Here is a 22,911-nt window from a genome sequence, read left to right as displayed (position 1 = left end):
TGGATTCCCAGAGATGACAAATGGAGTCCTAGAAAGTCCTGGAGCAGTGAATGGGTGGAGGTCAGTTGAGTCCTGAAGGAAAGGTTTATATACCTCCATACTGTTCTTTGCTCCTCCCTGTCTGCTCTGTGGTGAGTTCCAAGCTAGATAGATGTCTAGTCTGACCTAGTGCGGTTGCTCTTATGTTGTTACAGTGTGTGAGCAAAAATAACGTGCAACCCTCCCTACCTGACTGTAGACATGCACTTCTATGCAAAAAGTATTATTTCTTGAGATAATTTAATGATATAGAGCGCCAGCTCTTTCCAGCTCGACTTCTTGATATTTCTTTTAAATATCCATGATTCACAGTTGCACCAAAAGTTTGCTCACAAGAACAAGAAACCTGACATCAGCAGAACAGATACACTCTTGGGGTAAAAACCTAGTTCCATCAAATGTAATCATTCGCCTGGATGTGGACAAGTTTTCACATTTATTTCTAAATTGTTCTGATGGCTCTTTTATGTAGACTAAACAGTCATGTGTACGCTTTGAAACACTCATTAGTTTCCCAGAAACGGGAATAGTCATTGAATTGAAAAGCCAGGTCACAGCAGTCACTCTACCCTGTCTTTACCCTCTGCCTCATGGTGGCTGAATCACTGAAGAAATGACTCATTTTCCTTCTCAAGACCAGAGTTGCATCAGAACCATTTTTATTGACATGCAATCGTAAGATTACATATGAGGCCTTTAGTCCCAGATTAGACACAAAATTTCACTTATAGACCTAAGTAGAGTTTTTGATCTGTAACTTTTCATTTTGGATTTTTTTTTAATATAAAAAGAAACCAGACAAAATTCTGTAGTTTGTTTCAGCAGTAACTAAAGGAAAAATTAACATCTCTCATTACATCTGCTCAATACTATAACTACTTCATTTAAAATAACAACAGTGGCAAAAAAGAAAAGAAAATATCTTAAACATAGCTAAGTGTTTAAGTTTTCCTTTTGGAATTGCTCCAGGCTCAGTAAAGCAAAACATTCAGAGTAATTTAAATATAATTGAAGCCTTCTCTTTTTTAACGTGTGAATTATAAAATTCTGAATCTCTGGAGGTGTGCAGATACCATGTGCCACCTATTATACTATTTTTGCTTCAGAGATTTGACTTATTGAGAAGTAAGCTTAATGCAAATAAAATGGCTTTCCCCTCCTGGCATTTGGCAGGCATACAGAAATGCAACAGAAGAGCAGAGTACCTAGAGACACTCGCTTCTCAGAACTGCGTTTGGAAAGAATAGAAAGCATTTAAATTCAAAACGAACTGTCTGTGACAAGCCCTGAGCAGTGCCTCATTTCAGAAAGTTCAAACCTGGGAATGAAAGTGAAACTCTACATAACTGTCAATTAAAATAATCTAATATAGACTTTTCTGCCTTTGGGGGAAGGGTGAGCACAGATTTTCTGGAAACCCATTCTATTTCATGTCTTTAGCATGTATTTTACTGTTCAGGAGCATTGAATCACATCTGCAGCCACTGTATATTACACACCTCATGGGAGAAAAAGTGATGGAAGAGGCACTATCATTGCAGATGACCTCTCAGTGGTTCATATCCACAACTGGTATAAGCTAATAAAACTTCACATCAAAATTAATTTTAAAACAATTTCTAAGAGAAGAGTGACTTCATATTAGAAATAAGGTATTCACCATTCCCCATCTGGGAATTCTAAAATACTGTATCTTAGATAGTCGCATATAGAAATTAAAAACAGAGTTTCTGTCAGTTTATTCAGATCAGAAAAAAACAGAGCAATGGTAGCATAGCCAAGTTAAGTAGAAACACATGGAAATTCCTGCTTGCCCAAGCACAGTATACATTGGCTGGCTACACCTTTGGATTTACAGGATTTAAATCAGAGCAGAGTTTGGTCCTCAGAGTATTCAACAGGCAGTTCTGGGAAAGAATCCAGAAGAATTCAGTCAGTAACTGTGAAAACTATAGTTTATAAGATATAAGTTGGAGGCTGAAAAAATATGTATTGTTAGGCAGTAAAATTACAGTTTTATTTCTTATTGAATTTGGAGCTACACTGCAAGCTATAGAGAATGCTCAGCTAATAGAACATTGCACTTATTTACTGAATCTGGAAAATATCCCCAGGAAAGAAGCTCTCGATCCTTCCAAGATACTTTCCATAGGCACCGAGCTACAGTTGTATGTGTGTGAACAAAAAGTGTGTTTCAAAGTCTTCCATTTTATCACTGCTATTTAGCAAGCCACTTTGTCAACTAAACAAATGTATGGATATTTAAAAATGCAAAAACATGAAAGCTGTTTTAAATCCTATTTTAGCAGCGTTCAGGTGTTAAACTACAGTTAAAAGAACCACAATAGTAGCATAGCAATAGTTCAAGCTCTGCTTGCCTTGAACATGCAGGGAGTCCCACAACAGTCAAAGTCTGGTCTTGGGACTGACCACAGCAGTGTATTCCTTTTGAGCAAATCACGGGGTTGCTATGAACACATCTGCTTACAGAAAGTGACCCCAGGGCACGGCTGTGGCTGTGTCACCAACCCTGCAATCTCATCTGTAACTCTTTCTTCCAGGTATTCCTTTCAAGATGAAGAAGACATGTTCATGGTGGTTGATCTCTTACTCGGAGGTGATCTGCGTTACCATTTGCAGCAGAATGTCCACTTTAATGAAGGAACTGTTAAGCTGTACATTTGTGAGCTGGCACTTTCCCTGGATTATTTGCAGAGATACCACATCATTCACAGGTGAGTGAATTCCATTTGAAGGAAGGGCTGCTTTCTTTTGGCAGAGTAATTTTATCATTACATGGTTCTGTTTATTCAAAACCTCTGAAAATTCTAAGGGTGGAATTTAACTCTGAAAATGTTTTTGGTTTTGTTTTTTTCAAATGTTTTCTTTCTGCCCTCGGCCATTCAGTAACCTCATATCCTTCTCATACTACCCTTTTCTTGTTTTTCTCTCATACTACGACGTAGCTTTTTACTATGGTCTTTAGACGCTAAATGCAACCTATAACAGCATCCTGGCTGCTTTTAATTTATTTTTAGTTCTCCAGAGCCCCAATGTTCCTGAACACAAAAATGTTGTAATCCAGCACCACTTCACACAACATCAAGGAAAAGTCATAAAACCAAAGGCTGAGAATAAATAATAATTTGTTTACTTGCAGAATATGCATGAAGGTCAAAAGGAGGAAGAGAGGTGAGGAAATAAAAGAAGAAGTAGAATTAAATTGGAACAGTGACAGTTAGTGCCTCGTTTTTGCGGTTCTTATATTTCAACAATGGGAATTTTTACTGCCTTACAGCTGGCAATCATAGTATTAACATTCTGTGATTCTGTGATTCATGTCAAAGGAGGTGTCAAGCATCAAGGTCTGTTTGTTTTCCTCAAACAATCTGGCATTTAACTGAAGCAGCAGGGTAACTTATCTTTTTATGTTGACACAGCAACTGTGAAATTATAAAATTATGGACTTGAGCCTCTATTTTACTTTTTTTAGGATTCAGGATACTCCTCTGTGATTTACAGTTGTCTGAATAGAAAAATTAGTTTTCTGTTTTAATGAAGCTGGTTGCAAGATTCAGAGACAAAACTAAATTAAGCCGTGCCATAGCTGTTCTAGTGTCTGGTATAAACAAATTTCCCCAAATATTTTAATTGAGAGTTTTCATCCCATCCACCTACCAGAGCTGCCTTGTGATTTTGCAATAAAGAGTACAAATTGACTTTCTGAAGAGGGAGAGTCTATACAAAATCTTTCTGATCTGAGATGTGGTGGTAGATGAATGATCTGTACAAGACAAAATTCAACCAAACATTGCAAAAGTTGTTTTGCTGGAAATTAAAACTCCCACAAATGTTGCAAGCAATTTCTGAAAATTTGTATCTGCAGCACACCGCGATTATTTTAGTATATTTCCATGTATTTTGCATACCTTTTCCTTTCTCAGCGAATATTTTAAAAACAGAACTCAGAATTCTGGCTGACCTTTGTTTCTATGCCTTAAGGAATGTTCTCAGTGAAAAACAAATTGATGAGCATTTTTCTCTCCCTCATTTTAATAATGAGACATTTTATGCAAATAGGTTGTCAAAACATTCACGAGAGAATCAAGTTCATAATCAAAACTTGTATTTTGCTTGAAGCCCGTGACTTAAAAATGTTCACAGAAAAACCTGTGAAAGGTGGCAGATGTCTGGAGAGAATGAAGGACTGGATTGAAGTAAATGTGGTTGTTTATAGTTTTTTGTGACAGTGTCTGCATTGCCATGGTCCAACTGTGAAACTGGGCAAGACACTTTGTTCTCTTCTGTATTACTTGACCAGGACTAGTAAGCACTTGATTTTGATTTTGCTTAATTTTCCTGTTTGCACTGATTGTAGTACAGAGAAATGCCAATGGCTTAAACACTTGTTGATTTGCACCAAGACAGGAGAAGGTGTGGGCATCTGTAGCTGGTTGTTGACTCTATTTAGGAGCAAGTTCTGGGGTTTGCTTTTTGCTTTCTTACAGCACCAAAAGTTTTCACAAAATGAAATTTGTCAAAATACCTGTTATTTAGCATGTGTGGGGGGTGTCACTGGCTGGTTAACTAGGATTGTTGTTTCGTATATAAAGGATCTGTTTCAGGACTCTGCAGTGTTATAGAAGAGATGTTTATTTTGAAGCTGCTTACTGCCCAAATCACCCAACTGTCACACAAGGAACCTTTCGTCTCTCATCTTGCCACTGTAAAATCCCAAATGATCCATGTCCCTGTGAGCATTTTATTTAGACAGGAGAGTCTCAGCACATTCTGCCTTCTGCCTCCCCACCACCTGGAACAGCACTCTGCAGTGCAGGCCTTCAGCTGCTGTAAATCTCTCTAGCAGGACTGGCATCAAAAGCACAATGCCAATTTAAATTGGCTCAGGAGTTGAGCCGGCAGTGATGCTCAGTGAGGAGACTTGTAGCCATTGCTTTATATTGCAAACACACCATCTCAGTCAGAGATGAAAACCATCAGCTGGTTGATGTTTATATCTTGTGGTAGCAGACCTCAGCAAAACCACTGTGACTGAGTGCTTCCAGTTAGTGTTCACCTGATAACCTAAAAACCTGTATTAGATCTTCCGCTTTTAAATGAGTGCATTGGCAGCAAAAGGGAAATAAAAAGGTTAGTGAGTCACAGAGTCATTGAGAGGGCCCCCTGCTAAATTTTGTCTTTGCTACAAAGAAAGTATAGTTGAATGATTCATCAGACTAAGTAGGTGTATTTTCAAATTGCAGTATTATATATGATGTGTGAGTCAGGAACTTAACTCCTTCTCAGTATTTACAGATGTGTATGAAATGTGTTCAGGTTTTCATTACTATTACATCCAGTGACATGACAGAATGTTTTTTTCAAGATTACTCTGCAGCCCCAGGAGTTTGCTATAAAAGGAAGTGGTAATGAAGCAGACAAGAATTATCAGGCATGTATGAATGGATGTACAAGTGTCGAGATCAATGCTATGCCAGTTCCCCTTGGTGATGCCATACAATGCTCTGCATTTTCTGCTGTGGTTAGTGTTGTGTATGTATTCTGAATGTGGCAATCATTTCAGCAATAGAAGTATTGTTTCTGCCGGGACAAAAAACCACTACTGTTCTGGTATGTTTGTGAAACTTGTCATTTTTATTAACCACATCCATGTGTATAAATCCATATTTATTATGCACAATCCTGAAATAGTGGATTTATTTATTACGGCACAATAATGAGTGCTGTACAGTGTGTCTCATACCTCTATTGTACATGTGCGTATTTACATAGATGTCCAGCCAGAATTATAAAAAAAAAATAAATAAATTTAAAAAATCTCTTAGTTTCAAGCTATGGATCTGAAGACTATTCTGGGCAAATTTTTCATGCAAATTACACAACAGTTAATGATACTGCTAAATTGTTGGTCACAGGTAATGGCTACATCAGAAAAAAAGATTTCCCCATGGCCCTGATATAATAATATTTTATTCACATTTCTTAAACAAAAAAATAATTCTTTCAAGGTTGGATGAGAGGTGTTTGTTATAGACCCTTGGATCCAGTACACACAAAAATGCTTTTAACTATTCACATGATCTCATTCATTCTCAAATGTTGGATTGAATCTGGCATTCTGCATTAGCCGATGTCAAGTTTCAAGACATTATGACTAAACACATTCTTTCCAGTTCTGCTTGTATAATACCAATGATTAACCAGTTGGACAAAAGCTTTCCTATCAAAGGCTGAATAAACTTATTTCAGCCATGAGTAACTCAACCCCCTCTTTTCACAAATGTTGCCGTTCATATGTTTCAATAAAACCACCTGCTTCCTCACCAAAGCAGGCTGCCCATTTTCATTCATCTCGTTCTTCCAGAAGTAGCTTCAGTGCTGTCTCTCCCAGGATGCTCTTGCAGGTAGAGTTTTGGCTTGGAGCAGCACAGGCCCTGGGGTGCTGCGGCTGCTGCCCAAGTAACACTCATACTGATAAAATCACATATTCTCTTTTGAAGGGGGCTAGTGTTAACTGCATTGCCCTTACAACTTTTCATTGTTTGGCGCCATTGGTTTTCATCTGCTCGGGCAGGAGGCTGGATGTGGCAGATGTCTGGAAAGGAAATTGCAGTAACCTTCAAGCACAGTTTTAGGATACTGGACTAGTTGTTTCATCTACATACGCAGGGCTTTTTATTTCAGTGGGTATTTTAATGCAAAAACATTTGTGTGTGTATGTGTACATATATAAACACACATATAAACCTCTGGCTGAAGCACAATATGACTGGAAGCAATCTGGCTTGGTGGGTCTGTACTGTGTGGCTACTGTGATCATCACTGTTTTCCATTCCTGCAAGTTCTGCTTCTAAGAGAGAGTAGCTCCAGCAGCTATTCCAGCTCTGAACAGCTACTAAGCAGCAGTTCAGGGTGGGCAAAAGCTAATGAAATTGGTGACAAATTACGCATTATATTTTCCTCTACCAGCCAATCCACTGCAGAGTGAGGGTTTCTTGCTGCAACAAGCTAGATAAGATGCACTCATCCTTCAGCACTGCTGGGCTGGGCTATGTTGTAGGAGATTCCTGTTTATTCATTACTGTTGAGCCTTTCAAGGTGTCCAGCAGTCTGGTGAAACCAGATAATATGTCTAAATGATTAGACTCTTCTTTAAAATGGAGATTCCCAGTCTCACTTATAACATCATACACCAAATGAATAAACTCTAATTTTAAATGTTCCCTTCATAACATTGTCCATTTAGAATGTAAGCAGTAAATAGGTTTGGAAATTATTTGAAAATGGAGAATTTGCCCTTCGTTATTTTTCTCACAGGTATCACAGGCAGAATAGTGCCAGCCTGAGCTTTACCAGGACATACTAAAAGGACACAGTTCCTTATGGATTTGAGCAAATATCAGTAGTCTTTTTCTTGCTGGCAAACATGTGCTGATGAAGAAGAAAATGTAGTAGAGCCTGAAGTAGATGAAATGGGAAAAAAACCCCATAATTTGACCACTATTCATAAGCACTACCAATGATCATGACAGGTCAAGAGGCCTGTCCATTGAATTTTCTTAAATTGTCTTCCCATGTCTCTTCGATGTCTTTGTAGTATGTTCTTTAAGCAAGTGCAAACCCACATTATTTCAAAGGAAAAATTGCAGAAACTGAGCAATGACTTATGTAAGAGAAGTAAATTGGAAAGCACATAAAAAGAAGACAAAAAAAAGAAATACCATGCAAACCATAAAACATGGAAAACCTGCTGAATGTTTATGAACCAGCACTGATCAAAAAGAAAATGATTGACAAATTCTAGGCACAAAAGGTATTTAAATTTCAGTTGTATCCTAAAAAAAAAAAAAGGATACAAATATGCAGACAACAAGCCTTTCAAATTTTGAACAGAGCTCTATATCTACATGAACAAGTTGATTTTACTTCTGTTTGGCAACAGTAAAAGAAAGAGTTATTTAATATACCAGATGACATACTGCAAATGAGTTGGTTTGGAAACACACTGAGATTTCAATAACCAGAGACTAGATTACTAATCAAGTAAAACTACCTGTACTGGGGAAGAGACACAGGGAACACCCTGAGATGTGTGATGCTCCATTGGGTGTTCCAATCCTGCCACTGGCACTGATAAAATCTTTTATTGTGGGCATACTGCACTCTCCTTTCATCATTCAGGTGAAATACCAGAAGACACCCACGACATCCTCACTCCTTTTGTATGTACCCCATGGCTGAAGGATTCTCACGAGTCATCAGGGAATTGCTTGGTTCCTCACAATTTTCAAGTGAGCAGATGAAGTCAATCCTTGGTCCTTTCTTTTATCCTCATTCTTCTCATTATTGCAAAGTTGTAAAGAATGTACTTACATGAAATATTTTTTCTTTAAACAAGGAAAACTCATCTCACAAGCTCTACATCATTTAAAATTTAGATGTCTGGTCAACATTGGGAGAGGGAAGATCTGAACTGTTTTGTAGATTGAGGCTGGCGAACTATTTTGCATCAGGTGACACCCCCAATGGCCAAAGATAATCTAAATTGACCCCATCCTAGGTATTTGTGCTGTATAGATCTCTATAGAACAAGTGTCCTTCACTAAAAATTAAGTTCTGTGATTGTAATTGGTTATCTTATTGCTTGCTTATTTGTTTAAAAACAGACACCGAAACTAGTGTAGATATCATCTAGACAGAAGAGTTTACAACATGCATCTAGAAGAAAAAGTTATGTATTAATTCTTACTGATTCTTCTATAACACAATTAGAAAGAATTTCTAACAATTTTATCTGAATTCTAGTTTTTACATACTGATTTAAAGGTTTTCCTGAATCCTTTCTCACCTCACTGTCATTTAGCTGCAACCAGCAAACTAAACATGAAAAATTGTTTTCTCTAAAAGTCTAAAATCAAAATACCACTAGGGATCAGAGTCACTGGGAATTGTGGGCTTATATGTGTCTGACTTGCTCCTACTAGTTGTAGCTTCATACTCCTCACTACCTGCTCGGTTGGATCAAGATCAAGGATTTCCATAGAAGGGAATCAGCACTTCATGCTCTTCACAGCTAAGTGTGCAGGACCAGGAAACAGTGTAGAGAAACTGAGAATCAGGCAAATTCTCACTCTGCCACATCAGGATGTACAAATCTTTTCAAAAGTGGGCAACAAAAAGCCACTGTGCAATCACCTGGCCTAAAGCTCATTGCTGCAGTGAGTGTGACAACCAGCATCCTGGGGATGCCAGAAGGTCCACTGATGCTCGGGCTCACCATACTGTTTTCTGTGAAGTGTGCTCAAAGGGAACAATATAAAGTCCATGTAGATATTATACATCACTTTGCCAGTTCCATGCTCTGCATTTCCCACTTTCCAATCACTCTAGCAAGGAGCATAGCATTGTTTTGGCTTTTTCATCTACATCTGTCTTCCAGAGGGCTTTCTTAAAGACCATCCTTACGTTTGTTTTGAGGTTACAATGACTTGCTTCTATGAATTGCTTCTAGATTCTACAGAGTGCATCCTCACCTAAATGAGTTGTCATCACCTGTGTTACAGTTTTTCCTCTTCTTCTGGTTTCTTTAATAATACTTTTATATTAACTTACCTTTTAGGAAAAGGTCCTATACAAGCAGTCTACAAGGCACATCATATGTTTTAAAATCCTCCCATCTCCCACTCCTCAGTATTGGAATTTTGATCATGAATCATTTTCAGAGATTCAGACACTGAAGCTGAAGATGCTGATGGAATAGAAGCTGAGCTCTATGTTCAAGATTATCTCAGGTCTCCATCCACAAAACTGATTCAGTTTGTGCTAGTTTTCTGCTTTAGTGTATTGATAGTTTATTTGTGGTGAATGCAGTGAGTCTGTTATCAGAGACATCTTTTCTTTCATATAAATCCATTACAAATTTCTTGGTGTTGCTTTAAATCTTCAAGTTATTTTACTGTACACATCTGCTCCCAACTCATGTACACTAGCAAAGACCACAGTGTTATTAGCATGTTGATATTATAATACAATAATCAAGAGCATTAAGAACTACATTTAAATAATTTTGAATAAGTAATTGAAATGATTAGGCACTCCTTCCAGAGAGGCATAACAGTATCCACAGTAATGATTGCCTGGCTCATACATCAATGCCTGCTTCACCCTTGTTTTGTGGTCCTCCGCCTGCCATCTCAGGGTGGTGCTGCTGCCCCGACCTCCCAATGCCAGCTGGGAGCAAAGGAGAGGCTGAACAAAAGCTTCTTTCACAAGCAAGATCAAATTAGCAAAGACGTCTTATTCAACAGGAGAGAGAACAAGAGCTGACACCCTCTGATACAACACTGTTCCTTTTTTCCAGAGCTTTGGTGTTAATGTTATATTAAGAATATTCTGATATGTTTGCATCTTAGAAATTTCACAAAATCATGAGTATATGCAAGCATATTCTCTGCCAAAATGGCAGATTTGCATGAAATGTGCTTGAGTCATTTTTTTTTGTTTGTAGTCGGGGAAGAAACCTAAAATCTTTGATTAAAATATGTAGATGACGAAACAGAATTTGGAAAAAGACTCAGGCTGAGCAAAGTATAAACCAATAGCAGCATATGGAAAATTGCTTCATTCTCCTGTTTCTGCTTTAATAGCTGCAACTCTTTCTCAGCTTGGATGAGCAATGCATGCATAGAGTATTCTATCATTGCCTTGGAGATTTCCTTAGAACAAAAGTTTTGTTTTAATATATGGAAAAATAACAGACAAGGCAAAAAATGCACATTTACATTATTTCCTCATGAATGCAATAATCTTCTGTATCTCAGGGACTGAGCAGATTGCCCATGGTGTGATAGAAGGCATTTCATTAAAGGATATTGCAATTTAAGCTTCCTTCTTGCCTTAGAAATGCATTCAGCAGCTTTCAGTACAGCTTGAATATTTCAGGTAAGATGTGGGTTTTTTTGTACAATATTTATAGCACTGGTCATCTGATGGAGCTTCATCTTTCAAAACTAATCATCTAGTGAGCAGGGACTGTAATTAAGATACAGATCGCCATGACATTTCTTCTGCTGAAGTTGCCTTCTGGTCTTGTTTTGTTTTGTATTTATACTCTATATCCTTTTTTTGGGAGCTATTCAGGGCATTTCCTCAAGATTATTTTCAAACTTTTCTATATCCTCTGTGTGTCCCAACTCCCCTGGATGGGTTTTACTGAAGAGAAAGCACAGTAGCTCAAATCTTTGATGCTATATGACAGTCAGTCCTACTGATGAGCCTCAGCTTCTTCCCACCGGTGTGTACAGCTTACTCTCGTCCCTCTGGGCATTTCCTACTGACCCAGTGGGGATAAATGCACTTTTTGCAGCAGAGAAGGCAAGGCAAGCCTGAGAGTCAACAATTGTGGTGCCCTTGCACATGCAGAACTGCTGTCAGCAGGGGAAGACCTTAAAATATCCTGACAAACTGGGACCTTGCAAAATAGGAACAGCACCTGGTAGACAATACACGTTTAGGGAACCAAAACTTATTAAATTGGTGAATTCACTCATTCTTTACACTGATGATCAAAATCATCTTTACAGTCAAACTAACAGAAGTGAGAAATAATCTCTCACCAGTGGCTACCAGTTTTTATTTAGCCATTTATCTGTTCATCTTGTTATACACATGAAAATTTGATGCTGTTCTGAATGCAGACGAGTTGCTTTCTAGTCTAATGATAAAAAAATGAAAGGTTGGAGTATTTTTTTTTTCACCATGACTGTTCTGTGTCTAATCATGTTATAGTCTCACAGTTTATTTCAGTGATATTCTTATTGCACATTTCACACTTCTTTTTTTTTTTTTTTTTAAGTTGGGGGGTTTAATTATGAGCACAAATACTTTAGAATGTAGATATGAGTTTCTTATGATAAAACTGTTGCCTGTCTTTCTGCACACAGAGACTGCCTCTACCCTGCTGTCAGGTTTAGTTCAGATTGTAAGCATTTTGAGATTCAAACTGTATTTTGATCCAGCTTTATTCAGCCCTCAAACTTTGTTAGTTTTTATTAAAAACCAACACTGCTTAAAGTCTCATCTGTCTCTGTAGTTGTTATCATTCAACATCAAATGATGTGTGATGGAACTGGAATAATAAAAGACTTCATGGATGATCAAAAACACCACCAAAAAAATAACAGCACAGAAAGTATCCATTTTTTAACAGTGTCATGAAAACAAACTGGTCGGACACTGAGCTCTGAATGTCTGGCCCATGAGTTCACAGTTTGAACCTTCAGTGAACGTGGCTGATTTTTCAGCCAGCTGAGCAGCTACACTTTAGAGAGCCAGTAGCAAGAATAAAAGGAATTAGTGGTAAGATAGATGGAGCTGAGGCTACCAAGAAGAGAAAGGACATCATGTCCTTGCACAAAGTGCGGATGAGTTGCCCAGAAGGGTGCTGGGAGGGCTAAAGAAGAGATCGGGGATTGAAGAGTGTGGGGTGGGGTGTGGGCAAAGGAAACCTGCTGTGGAGAGGACCAGATTCTGAAAACCAAAATCTGGAGTGAGCAGAGAGGGTGGAGAACATGGGAGAGAGGTACCATGGAGTGTTGGGGATGCACTAACAGGGGGAAGTGGGGGTCAATGCCAGTGTATGAATTCTGGGTGAGAGGGCTACGGCTAACTGAAGGCTGAGTGGTTTTGAGTACGTCTCTCTTGGTCATTGTTGGGGTCAAACAACTTTATTCATTAATTGTGAAAAACCTTGCTCTGAGTTCTGCAGATAAATAGGAATTAATACACCAGCATTAAAATGAATCTCTCTGTATGTTCCTAGAAAAGGAGCTGATGTGGGGAATTGCAGTCTTACTTTTGTTATGTTGCTCTCTCAATTTACTACAAAATTTAAGACATGGTCCTCTTTAAAAATATCAGAAAAGCAGGTCTACTCAACAAGTGTTAAAGGTCTATTTTGAATGCAAGCCAATAAGCAATGACTTATTGTCAATAATCAATAATAATTTCTAAAAAACTCATTTAGCAAGAGTTGCTGAGTGGAAACTCGATTGCCAGAATACTGCATTTCTCAGCTTTTATGCTAATTACATGTATTAGTTATCTAGGGTTCTGCCTTTAGAATCTATAGAGACTCACAGCTTGCCTCTTGAGATGCTGCAGAATTTTCTCCTGATGGTGATCCTTCAGCTCTCTTCTGGAAACCTACTCACCCACAGAAATGCTTCACAGATGGACTCCAATGCAGGCATGTGCACTTACATATGTATAGAGAATTGAACACTAATTAAAGTACCAGCTTATTTCCCTGAGTCCCAGAGTACCTCTGCTGCTGAAAATAAGAATTATGAACATATAGGCAAGAATGTCCATTTTCAGCCAAAAGTATTTTATCCTATCATTATTGTTTAATGTTTGATTTCGGAAGATACAGTCTCAAAAAGGAACAGCACATGAGATCTAAAGCTAAGAAATTGGATTATTAAGCCTTAGTTGTCTAGACTTTTGAGCATAAACATCAAACGGGTGTAACTCTTTAGTTAATGGGAAGAATGGTGGTGCTTATTGCCTGCTCTTTCCTCCTAAGAAATACTTGATAACCAGTTTCCTTACATAAGAGAGGATTTTAGGTCCCTGAGACTGGATGTGGCTCCAGTTGTGCAAAAGCAGCTCTGTGTGGCAGTGCCAGGTTCCCTGGATGCCCCGGACAGCTGGGCTTGTGATGGACGCCTGTCTGAGGTGGAGCAAGGAACCCCTGGGCTCCTTTTGCAGGCGTCCTTCTCTGAACCTCACCCAGTTAGAATACCATGCAGAGCCTCAGAGGATTTGATGCCACAAATGAGGAGGATGTTTTATTTGATGGTATCAAGAAAATTCTTAAGACTGCATGGTATTTTAACTACAGCACAATTTATCACGTATGAAAGATTGCGCCCTTCATGCTGTGAGATGACGTCAAAAAAGATAATGAGCACCAGAAGCGTGACTCCTGCAAGAGGCTTAAATACCTGCCTGTGCTTCAGTGATAACACAATAATTTGACTCAAGAACATCCCCAGTTGCTTTCATAATTTCACACAGCATGCAAGATGTCTCTTATGTTTTAAAAAACTTATTCTACAGCTCATCAAGACCTAAATGCAGAAGTCTGTATTTGTTTTAGTTGTCTGTCCAAGGAAGGGGATACTTTGTCAACACAACCAATAGAATCTAAAATGATATTCAGCTCATCCAAAAATAGACATTTGGTCCTCTGAATGGCTCCTTGCAGTCCAATGACTTTGTTGCTTATTGAATGGGAATATAGAGACATAATTTACAAATGAACCTAATTCAAGTATCTTAATCTGAGAGATTAACCCCATATCTATTTTCAGTTGAATAAGTAGCAAGATTAATCCTTATAATAATTTCAGTTCAAGTTGTTATTGTAACAGCAGTTTCTCTGCACAGTCTAGTTTAAACACACCTTTCCCTGTACTACATTCTTGCCAAGTGAGCTTAACAAGGATGTTGCTGCTACAGTCTGTGGACTCAATTAACATTGCCAGTCTTTCGTTCCTTACCCAGATTCATAAGAGGAGTTGGAATACCTGGCTTTTTGGTTCCAAGCAATATGTTGTTGACACCTCTTAGAGTAGGAAGACTTCTTAAAAAGGTGGAATATGAGTTGTAGTTTGGGTTAAATGTATTTTGTCACATCTCATCTATATTAAACAGCAATCTCCAGGAATACAAGAATGTATTGATCTGGGAGTTTCTTTGTAAATGTTCTTCTTAAAAGCATTCAAAGTTATTCTTAGAAGTAATCTATTACATTCCTTCCCAGGATAGGTGAGGCTAGAGGTAGAAAATTGTTATGATCTTTCTGTTCAAAACATTAAAGATTGGTTGGAGGGAGCCAATGCAGCATAAAATCAGATATTTACCCCTCTATTTCGTAGAATTAATCCATCTGTTGGTGGATTTTGTAAGACCTGCCAACTGTTACTGACATTTCAGGTAGTACAACGTCAGGTTTTTTAATAATCTACCGTTTTCTTGTAAGGCATAGACTTTGCAACTCCCAGCCTGGTCTACTGCAGCTCACTTTTACATATATTAAATCTATAAAACCACCCAGAAGGGGAAGGATATGCAGGACATCAAAGCCCATTTGCCTGTGGAACATATTCAGCTTCCTCTCTGTCCTGGTTGTGTATAGCATAGGGCCTGAGGTGGTCAATTTGAGGAATAAAGGCCTAATAATTATACCTATGGTTCTCATGACGTAGGTATAATCCAGCAGGAGATGATGGCAGTGGTAAGGGTGATGGGGAATCTGACATTCATGCTAGCATGGGGGGTTTCAGCTCAGAGTGAACAAGAAAGCATGGCATGCTTGTTTTCTGCTTGCTGGTCTACGGCACTTCTCACCGCTACACTGCACTGCTGAAACTGGGATCAGCAGAAAATGTGCTTAATGGGAAACTCCAGTGCTGCATTGGAGGGATGACTGCCCAGGCACTTGCTGAAAACCTGAAACCTTCAGAAGTTGCTGTCATCTTCCTTGGCCTGCACATGAAATCCGTCACGCTGTACTGTACTTTAATTGCCAGCTCTGTCAGCTGTAATTAATTGTGCTGTGATATGGATGAAGGAAACAGTTGTTAAACATTATCATTCTGTATACTGCTGTTTTGACAAGTGTCTGATGAACTTTTATGTCTAGAAGTTGCTAGGGCCTTTAAGGCAAATTTTAGGCATATTTTACAGTAATTCTAGACTATGAACAGTGGCTGACTTAGGCACATGTGTGTTTGGAGTTCTGTATATTTTCTTTTTGAGTTGATAAACTGAGTAAACTCTTGGAGAGATGATACATCTGAATGGATCTATTCTGTATTTCCTGCCATGAAAAACAAAGCAGCAGTGATATGAATTTCAGCCATTGCAAAACACACTTTCGATGCTAGCTTTTTACAACAGATAAATCCAAACCTGCTTATCAATAACAACACTCTCCTGATTTGTCTTTAGGCAGAGGACAAATGTCATTAATTTCTCTCATTTAGTTTCACGCATGGATTTCTGCCTGTGTAAATTGGAAGAGGCCCTGTGCCTTTTACTGTGAGAAGACTGATACTCATGCAATTGCTGGCAGTGCACACACACAGTACATTCTTCCCCTTACTCCCAGTCAAAAGCTCTCACATGGTATCTCTGAGGAAAGAAGCATCACCATTGCACTGCGTATGCTTTCCTGCTGGAGCATCTAATGAGTCGTGCACTTCCTGTGGTTATCAGAGATATCACCCATTCTTGAAAGCTGATGCACATGTAGCAGTATGATCCTTGTACTCATACGCACAGAAGGTCTCAGCAATACTTGACACTGCATCACAGAAAAGATTAGAGTCAATGGCTGTGAGATTATCAACAAATTGCTGCTATGTGGTGATTCTGCATGACTCCTCCACGTGCTCTGGAGACGAATTTTTCTTTGAAATGTGATGATGTTTTGGCATCATCACAGCGTTGGCAGTTGTTCAAGGTTCCCCCTCAGAGCTACCCGAAAGTACAACAGCTGTAGTCATGTCTAGCATTAGCTCTAGAAAGAAATTCTAGCAAAGGGAGTGGCATGTTTGTCATTACTTTGAGTCCTCCAGGCAAGATGAAAACCAGCTGTCAGATTGGCTGCAAGTCACCTTTACTGGTTAATGCTCACTTGGAAAAGAACCTCTGTGTCCATAAGAGGAATCCTGGATTACATAGTCTGGGCTTTGTTATGCAAAAGCATATTTTATATGGTCATAGTGGTACTTTCTAATCCCACTCTCTGAGATGTTATACAATATCACACAGAGGAGACAAAGCACAGGTTCACGTTCTCCTTTGGACAATCCTTCTAGCTTTTATAGTATATAAGAATCTTCACCTATTTTTCTTGCTAGTGCAGTATATAATTACCTCTGTGATAAAGTCATATTGGATCTTCAGGAAGAACAATATAGTAAAATATTCTGCGTTTAATATTTTTGTTTTACTTCAGCACCTATGCAACTTCAGGACCTGAACCTAGACAAGACTATTAGCTGGCTACATATACCCAGAAATATGAAAGGCTCAGTACAGGATTCCTGTTTTTAAAAAGGTCATTTCTCTCAGCCTGGGATAATATCTACTACAATTATTTCTCTAAGCTAAAGTTGACAGTGTTTCCAAAGACAACGGGCCATTCAGACAAATGTAGATATCATTACTGCCACCTATTGTTACAAGTAGAGAACTGAAGATATTTTCATCATTGTGTTTTTCCAAATTGAGATAACATTGGAAAACAACAAGCTTGTTCCAGTTGAAGTATTAGTAAATAAACATATTTTCGTATTTGCTTTTACAGCTTTATTTTCAGAGCTATATAAAATTGGCTAGTACAAGTGCTAAGAAAATCCAAGATCTTCATGGACATCTAGTAAAAAATAGTACTAAACTAAATAGGAACCACAGGAAAGGAACTAAAAAGGAACCATAATGCTCAGCATATTTTTATATATCTAGGTGTTATTATATAATCCCAAGCTGTGAGTCAGGTGTCCAGACACTCTTTAGAGGTAGATAGGAAGAGGTAGGGTCTTCAGAGGCTTTTGTTAGTGAGAGCTTTTTCACTTGACATAATTATTACAGCAGTTATGTCTTGCATAGATACTAGAAAATGGTCTTGTTACCACACAGAAGGAGAAAGTTCCAAAGTGGGATAATGGGCCGGGTGATAGGATTCTGATCAGTATGATATGAATGAATGGTACCAGATAATTAGTTGGAAGTTATGAATTTTTTGTTTCTACATTAAAGTCCAGGAGTGGCAATTGCAGAGAAAACAAAAGATTTCAAATAAAAGAGAAGATTTTGAATAGGAAGACCCAATAAAAACAGTTATGTGTTTGCAGATTGTGGGTTTGGGTGTTTTCTTGGGTGTTGTGTTTGGCTGGTTTGTTGTTTTTATTTCTTTGTGTGTGTGGGGTAGAGGGGGTTGGTTGTTTTATTTTTTTTGGGGGGGGTTAGTTTGGTTGGTTTTTTGTTTTCCTTGTTTGTTTGTTTGTTTTTGTTTGTTTGTTTTTTTCCAAGGGCTACTGACCTGTTGAGTACCTCAGGTTCATGAATAATGCAGCACAGATGGTATAATAACAAAATTATATATTTCTGGCTGGTGATAAATATATTGTTTGTGATTGCATGTTTATGGAATGATTTTCAAATCCTGAAACCTTTATTCATTTTTTTTTACACAGAATTCTGTGGAATTCTATTAATTTCTAGATATAGAAGTTGCCCTAATGAGTACTGTGAGATTTTAACATATAATTAAAGTATCATTAAACTATTAAAACACTGTGATATTATAAAACCAGATTATCTTTCAAGGTGTGATGTTTGCTAGTCTGACCCTTTCTTGAAGGAAAGTTAATTTTTTAAAGACATCTGATATCTATGCACATACATATACTTATTTGAAAAAATCTACTGCAAATTGATTACTCTGAAACTGTATCTGGTAAATCACTGTGAAATTACAAATTTGGTTCCATGCCTTATTTGCAGTTTGAAATGCAGATTTTTTTTTTCTGGATGGAGATGGAGCTGACTAAGTAATTTCTGCTAGATGGAACTTAGACCAATTAATATTTTAGGCTTTTTGACATTTCAGACTACAGCAGGACACTGGAAGTGATGCCCTTTGACATTGCAAGTCCTTGGTGTATAACAAGCTCCAGAAAGTGCAAACGGAAATGTCTGAGTTGATTGAATTAATAATTGTACCCTTTGCTTCTCAGAAGATAAATTCATGCATGGACATTCTAATACAAAATAGCAGTTGATTCTGTTTTCAAGCAGAATTAGTGTATCTCAGCTCTCCTGGATTTTTCTCCTTACTCAAGAGAGAAATGGCTATAAAAGATGCATTCCTTTTAAATTATTCCTATAGATAGCTTAGCAAAAGCTATGCAACAATATATTACCTTTGTAACTTGTCTCTGGTTTTCAGTGAATTAGCCCAGTTTAAATATGTGAAGATCAGGACCAGTACTTTGATTTTTCATCATCTCAATCACTTGTTTCTGCATTTGCTGGCCACACCTATGACCACAGGGTTTTATTAAGAGATGCTGTTTCTTCATTCGTGTTTTAGTCAGACTGTGAAAGTCTATTTCTGAACTTAATTATTCTGGTGGCTTAAGTGTCACATGTGATGCCTTGTGGAAACACAGCTGGATTCATATAAACAAGCATCCACAAGATGTTTTTTTTCTTTACAGATCTCCCATAATCTAATACCGCATCTTCTCAGCTAATTTCCAATTTTACTGAAGCCTTGCAATTTCAAAATTACAGTGATTCACCAGGTCATGTCATGGCATTCTTTAGAGCAGGAACAGAAGGCTCTGACGGTCTTTTTATGAAACGACAGTAAGTGGCAGCAACTACTGGTGAGATCTAGGTGAGGGCTGTGTGAACTGGTGATCAGAGGTCTGGAGTAGTTAGAAGTCTTTCATTCCCATTCATCTGGTATGAAAAAACAGTAAAGAACTCTGAGATTCTTACTGTGATTTTGTTTTAATACCATTGAACATTTCATGAAAGTAGGAAGGATGTTGATCAGGAACAAGAAACTAAAAAGATAAATTAGTGATGAGGTGCTGATGAAGAGGATGCATCAAACTAAGGCTATTTCTTGAGCAAGTGTTCTTGGTAGGTACTCAGCACAGTTCAGCTCTGGGGGATACATCATTTCTGTGCTGCCCTTATAGAAGCTAAATCCCTCTGATCAAATTAATCTGTTTGTACAGTGGCCAGTATACATTGATTTGTCCTTCATCCAAATCTTCAACAAATGTCCCATAAAAAAACCTTACTGTGTGTGTACTCTCTTTATGAACTGCATGCCTTGGACCTGTATTATTCATGAATATAAATACAAAATAGGAAGGAAATAAGGTCCTTATCTGTGAAAATCAGAATTTGTTCACATTTCTGTTGAAAACTGGAAGAAATTCCTTTATGATGTGTGATATGGTTCACTTCAGTGCTCTGATATAGTGATAAATCTCATGTGAACTCGCATAATCCATAGCTGAAACTTATATTTCCCAACTCATTGCCATTTTTATGGCTGTTAAAAACTGTGATACAGCTAATATTAATCTTAATGGAAATGGTCCAGAATTATGCATGTCATGTTAGTTTATTATTTTGTGGCAGGTAGATGTTTGTGATTTAATGTGAAATATTGGTGTGACTAACTAGACCTAAAAAAACCCACCAATAAAAGGCTCTAGTCAGGTATATTCTGTACTATATAAATGGGTTATGAGCAAATAATTGAGAATAATTTAATAATTGAGAGAATCAGGTACTCAGTAAACTGAGGTTATTTGAATTATCCCTGCATGATTTCAAGTTGTTAGCCAGAAGCTGTTGCTTTTTGCTGTGCTTTTTTAAATGGTAGCAGCTGTCTTCTAGACTTTAACACTTGCATCTAATGGTCAATGAAGACTCCTAGTCTCTGTATAGCATGACCTAAATCCAAGAATATAACCATTGCTCACTTTCAGTCATAACTGTTTGGACTATTTTGTCAAAGAGAAGGCAAACAGGATCATGAAGGTCGTTGTAGGTTAAAACTAGTCAGTGTGACTTTCTGTGATCTCAACAGAAGTTTTTTTCCCAGTGAAAACAGTAATTTCAAATGCCTATTTCTGCATGAGGAAAAAAAACCCAAAACACACAAACAAGCAAACAAAACCAACAAAAAAAAACCCGAACAAGAAACAAGCTTCATGATTAAGAAAAAAGTCTTTAAGCTCAGTATTTCAAGGTTTATCTTACACAACATACAGTTAGGTCATCAGTACTAAACAGAAAAGAGTATGAAAAAAACTTTATTAAAGCTGAGACAATATCTGCAGGAGCCAATGTAATCCCTCCACCGAAGTCAAGGCCTTTGTCTGGATCTTGTTTCTTCTGCATCCTTATGAGAACGCTGAATTAATCTAACTTAATTTCTGTGTTGGATATTTTGAAACGATCTCTGAGAGAACTGAAACAAAACAAAACATCTTTAGCATTCTGCAAGGCAATAGTCTGCCTTAACTGTAACCCAATTAATTTTAGTGATACACATGTAAATATGGGCTGACCACATCCAGACTGAGACAAGCATATCTTGTCACCCATGGAGTTTGTTTGCCAACAGGGTCTAGGCATTACCATGGCCCTAGAGGAGGTTTGTTATGGCTGTAGTGCCAAGTGTGGTTTAGAGGAAGCTACTCATTTGCTGCTCCTGACCTGAATGGCGGAGAAAACCTTCTTTGCTCCCTGAGGAACTTGCCTACACATAAAAAACATGGGAAAAATTCATATTAGAAGGGACCTCAGGAGGTCTCTAGTCCAACCTTCTGCTTAAAGCAGACCAGGCTTCCCAGGGATTTATGTAGTCATATCTTGAAAAATTCCAGGGACGGTGACCACAAATCCCCTCTGGGCCACCTGTTCCACTGCTTGTCTGTCCTCACAGTGGAAGTTTTCCTTTATACTCAGACTAAACCTCTCTTGTTTGAGCTTACACCTGCTGTTCATATGATAGAGTCTGTGTTTTGGATGAAATTGAGTACGTGTCTTCTGTCTATTCAAATAAAATCAGTTAAGAGCTGCTTTTAAAAATGTAAAACTTCAGGAGTTTGTACAGAACTGAGTTTACTCTGTAAGTTACCTTTGGTTAACGAAGAGTTGGAACCTCAACCATCCTCATTCAGAGAAAAAGAATAATCATTAAAAAATGGAAATATGCCTAATAAGTCATGCTGATAAAACTGCTGTCAACTGAAATTCTCATAGATGTTACTGTGGGATTTTAGAAACTCAAGAGAAGGGAAATGGGATAACACATTAAATCCTGCTCTCAGTCATCGAGGCAAAGAGTGAAATTCATCAGACATAAAGTTGAAAGAATGTACTTTGGATTTTTTCTGATACCAAATAAAGATTTAGGGATTATTACACATGTGAAATCAGAGTCATCCAGAACTGTTATAACAAATATATTTCCTTTAAGTAATATTAAAAAGCAGCTTGGACTGGCAAAGAACAGCGGTCCTTGTGTTGGAAACACATGAAAACTTTCGATGAAATAAGGAGACAATACAGGTAAAAGCAAAAAATCACAGACTTAAACATGATAGAAACCAAGTCTGTGTTGTTTGTTTGCTGAAAAATATGGAAGAAGAATAGAATAGATGGGCAGTGTTAGTTTTTCAGTTCTCACAGGTTTGAGGAAAAGCATGGATCTTCTGTTTGACATTATTATTTATGTTATTTGAAAAGGCAAAGGGAAGACAGCATCCATACTTGCTGTTGAAGTACTTTCCTAAATCAATGAGATTAATCTTAGCTGGAGAAACTCCTGTTAGTAGTTCTGTTGTTCGTATCAATGCCTAAATCTTAGTTTAAGCCTCTGAAACATTTTTACACAATTATGTCTTGTAATAATCAATGTGAGTTTATTTTGTAGTCAAAATAAAACCCTGTTTGTGTAGTTCACTTCATTTTTATGAAATATAAACTTGATTTCCTGTTCCAAAAGCAAATAGAAAAGTTCTATTGACCATCTAGATACTATTTATTATTTGATATGCCTGTCATATCACATCTTGTAGATCTCTTCTGTTAACTAAACAACCCCAATCTATTTGTTCTTTACTCGCTGGGAATTTTTTTGTTCAGCCTTTCCCAGATATTTTCTTTTTTGACTGTTTTCTTTCAGGTGCTATGAAATCAGGTAAGGCAAAGCATCTACTTTTGTTTTAAATTACAGTA

At 37.7% G+C, this 22,911-nt stretch overlaps 1 protein-coding gene across 3 annotated transcripts in view; it reads left to right on the top strand.

The window, feature by feature from the left end:
• The window catches only part of STK32B (serine/threonine kinase 32B), a 197,972-nt gene that overhangs the window by 113,657 nt on the left and 61,404 nt on the right, over nucleotides 1-22,911 (top strand). For all 3 annotated transcript variants that reach the window (XM_071808572.1, XM_071808571.1, XM_065836970.2), the window contains exon 4: nucleotides 2,601-2,774. In XM_071808572.1, coding sequence (XP_071664673.1) covers nucleotides 2,601-2,774 — 174 coding nt within the window. The remainder of the gene's footprint in view (nucleotides 1-2,600; nucleotides 2,775-22,911) is intronic.

The sequence above is a fragment of the Patagioenas fasciata genome, chromosome 4 (genome assembly GCF_037038585.1).
Source record: "Patagioenas fasciata isolate bPatFas1 chromosome 4, bPatFas1.hap1, whole genome shotgun sequence".
Taxonomy (NCBI): Eukaryota; Metazoa; Chordata; class Aves; order Columbiformes; family Columbidae; genus Patagioenas; species Patagioenas fasciata.
The sequence above is the reverse complement of the archived record's forward strand: the minus strand, read 5'-3'. Positions and strand labels throughout refer to the sequence as shown.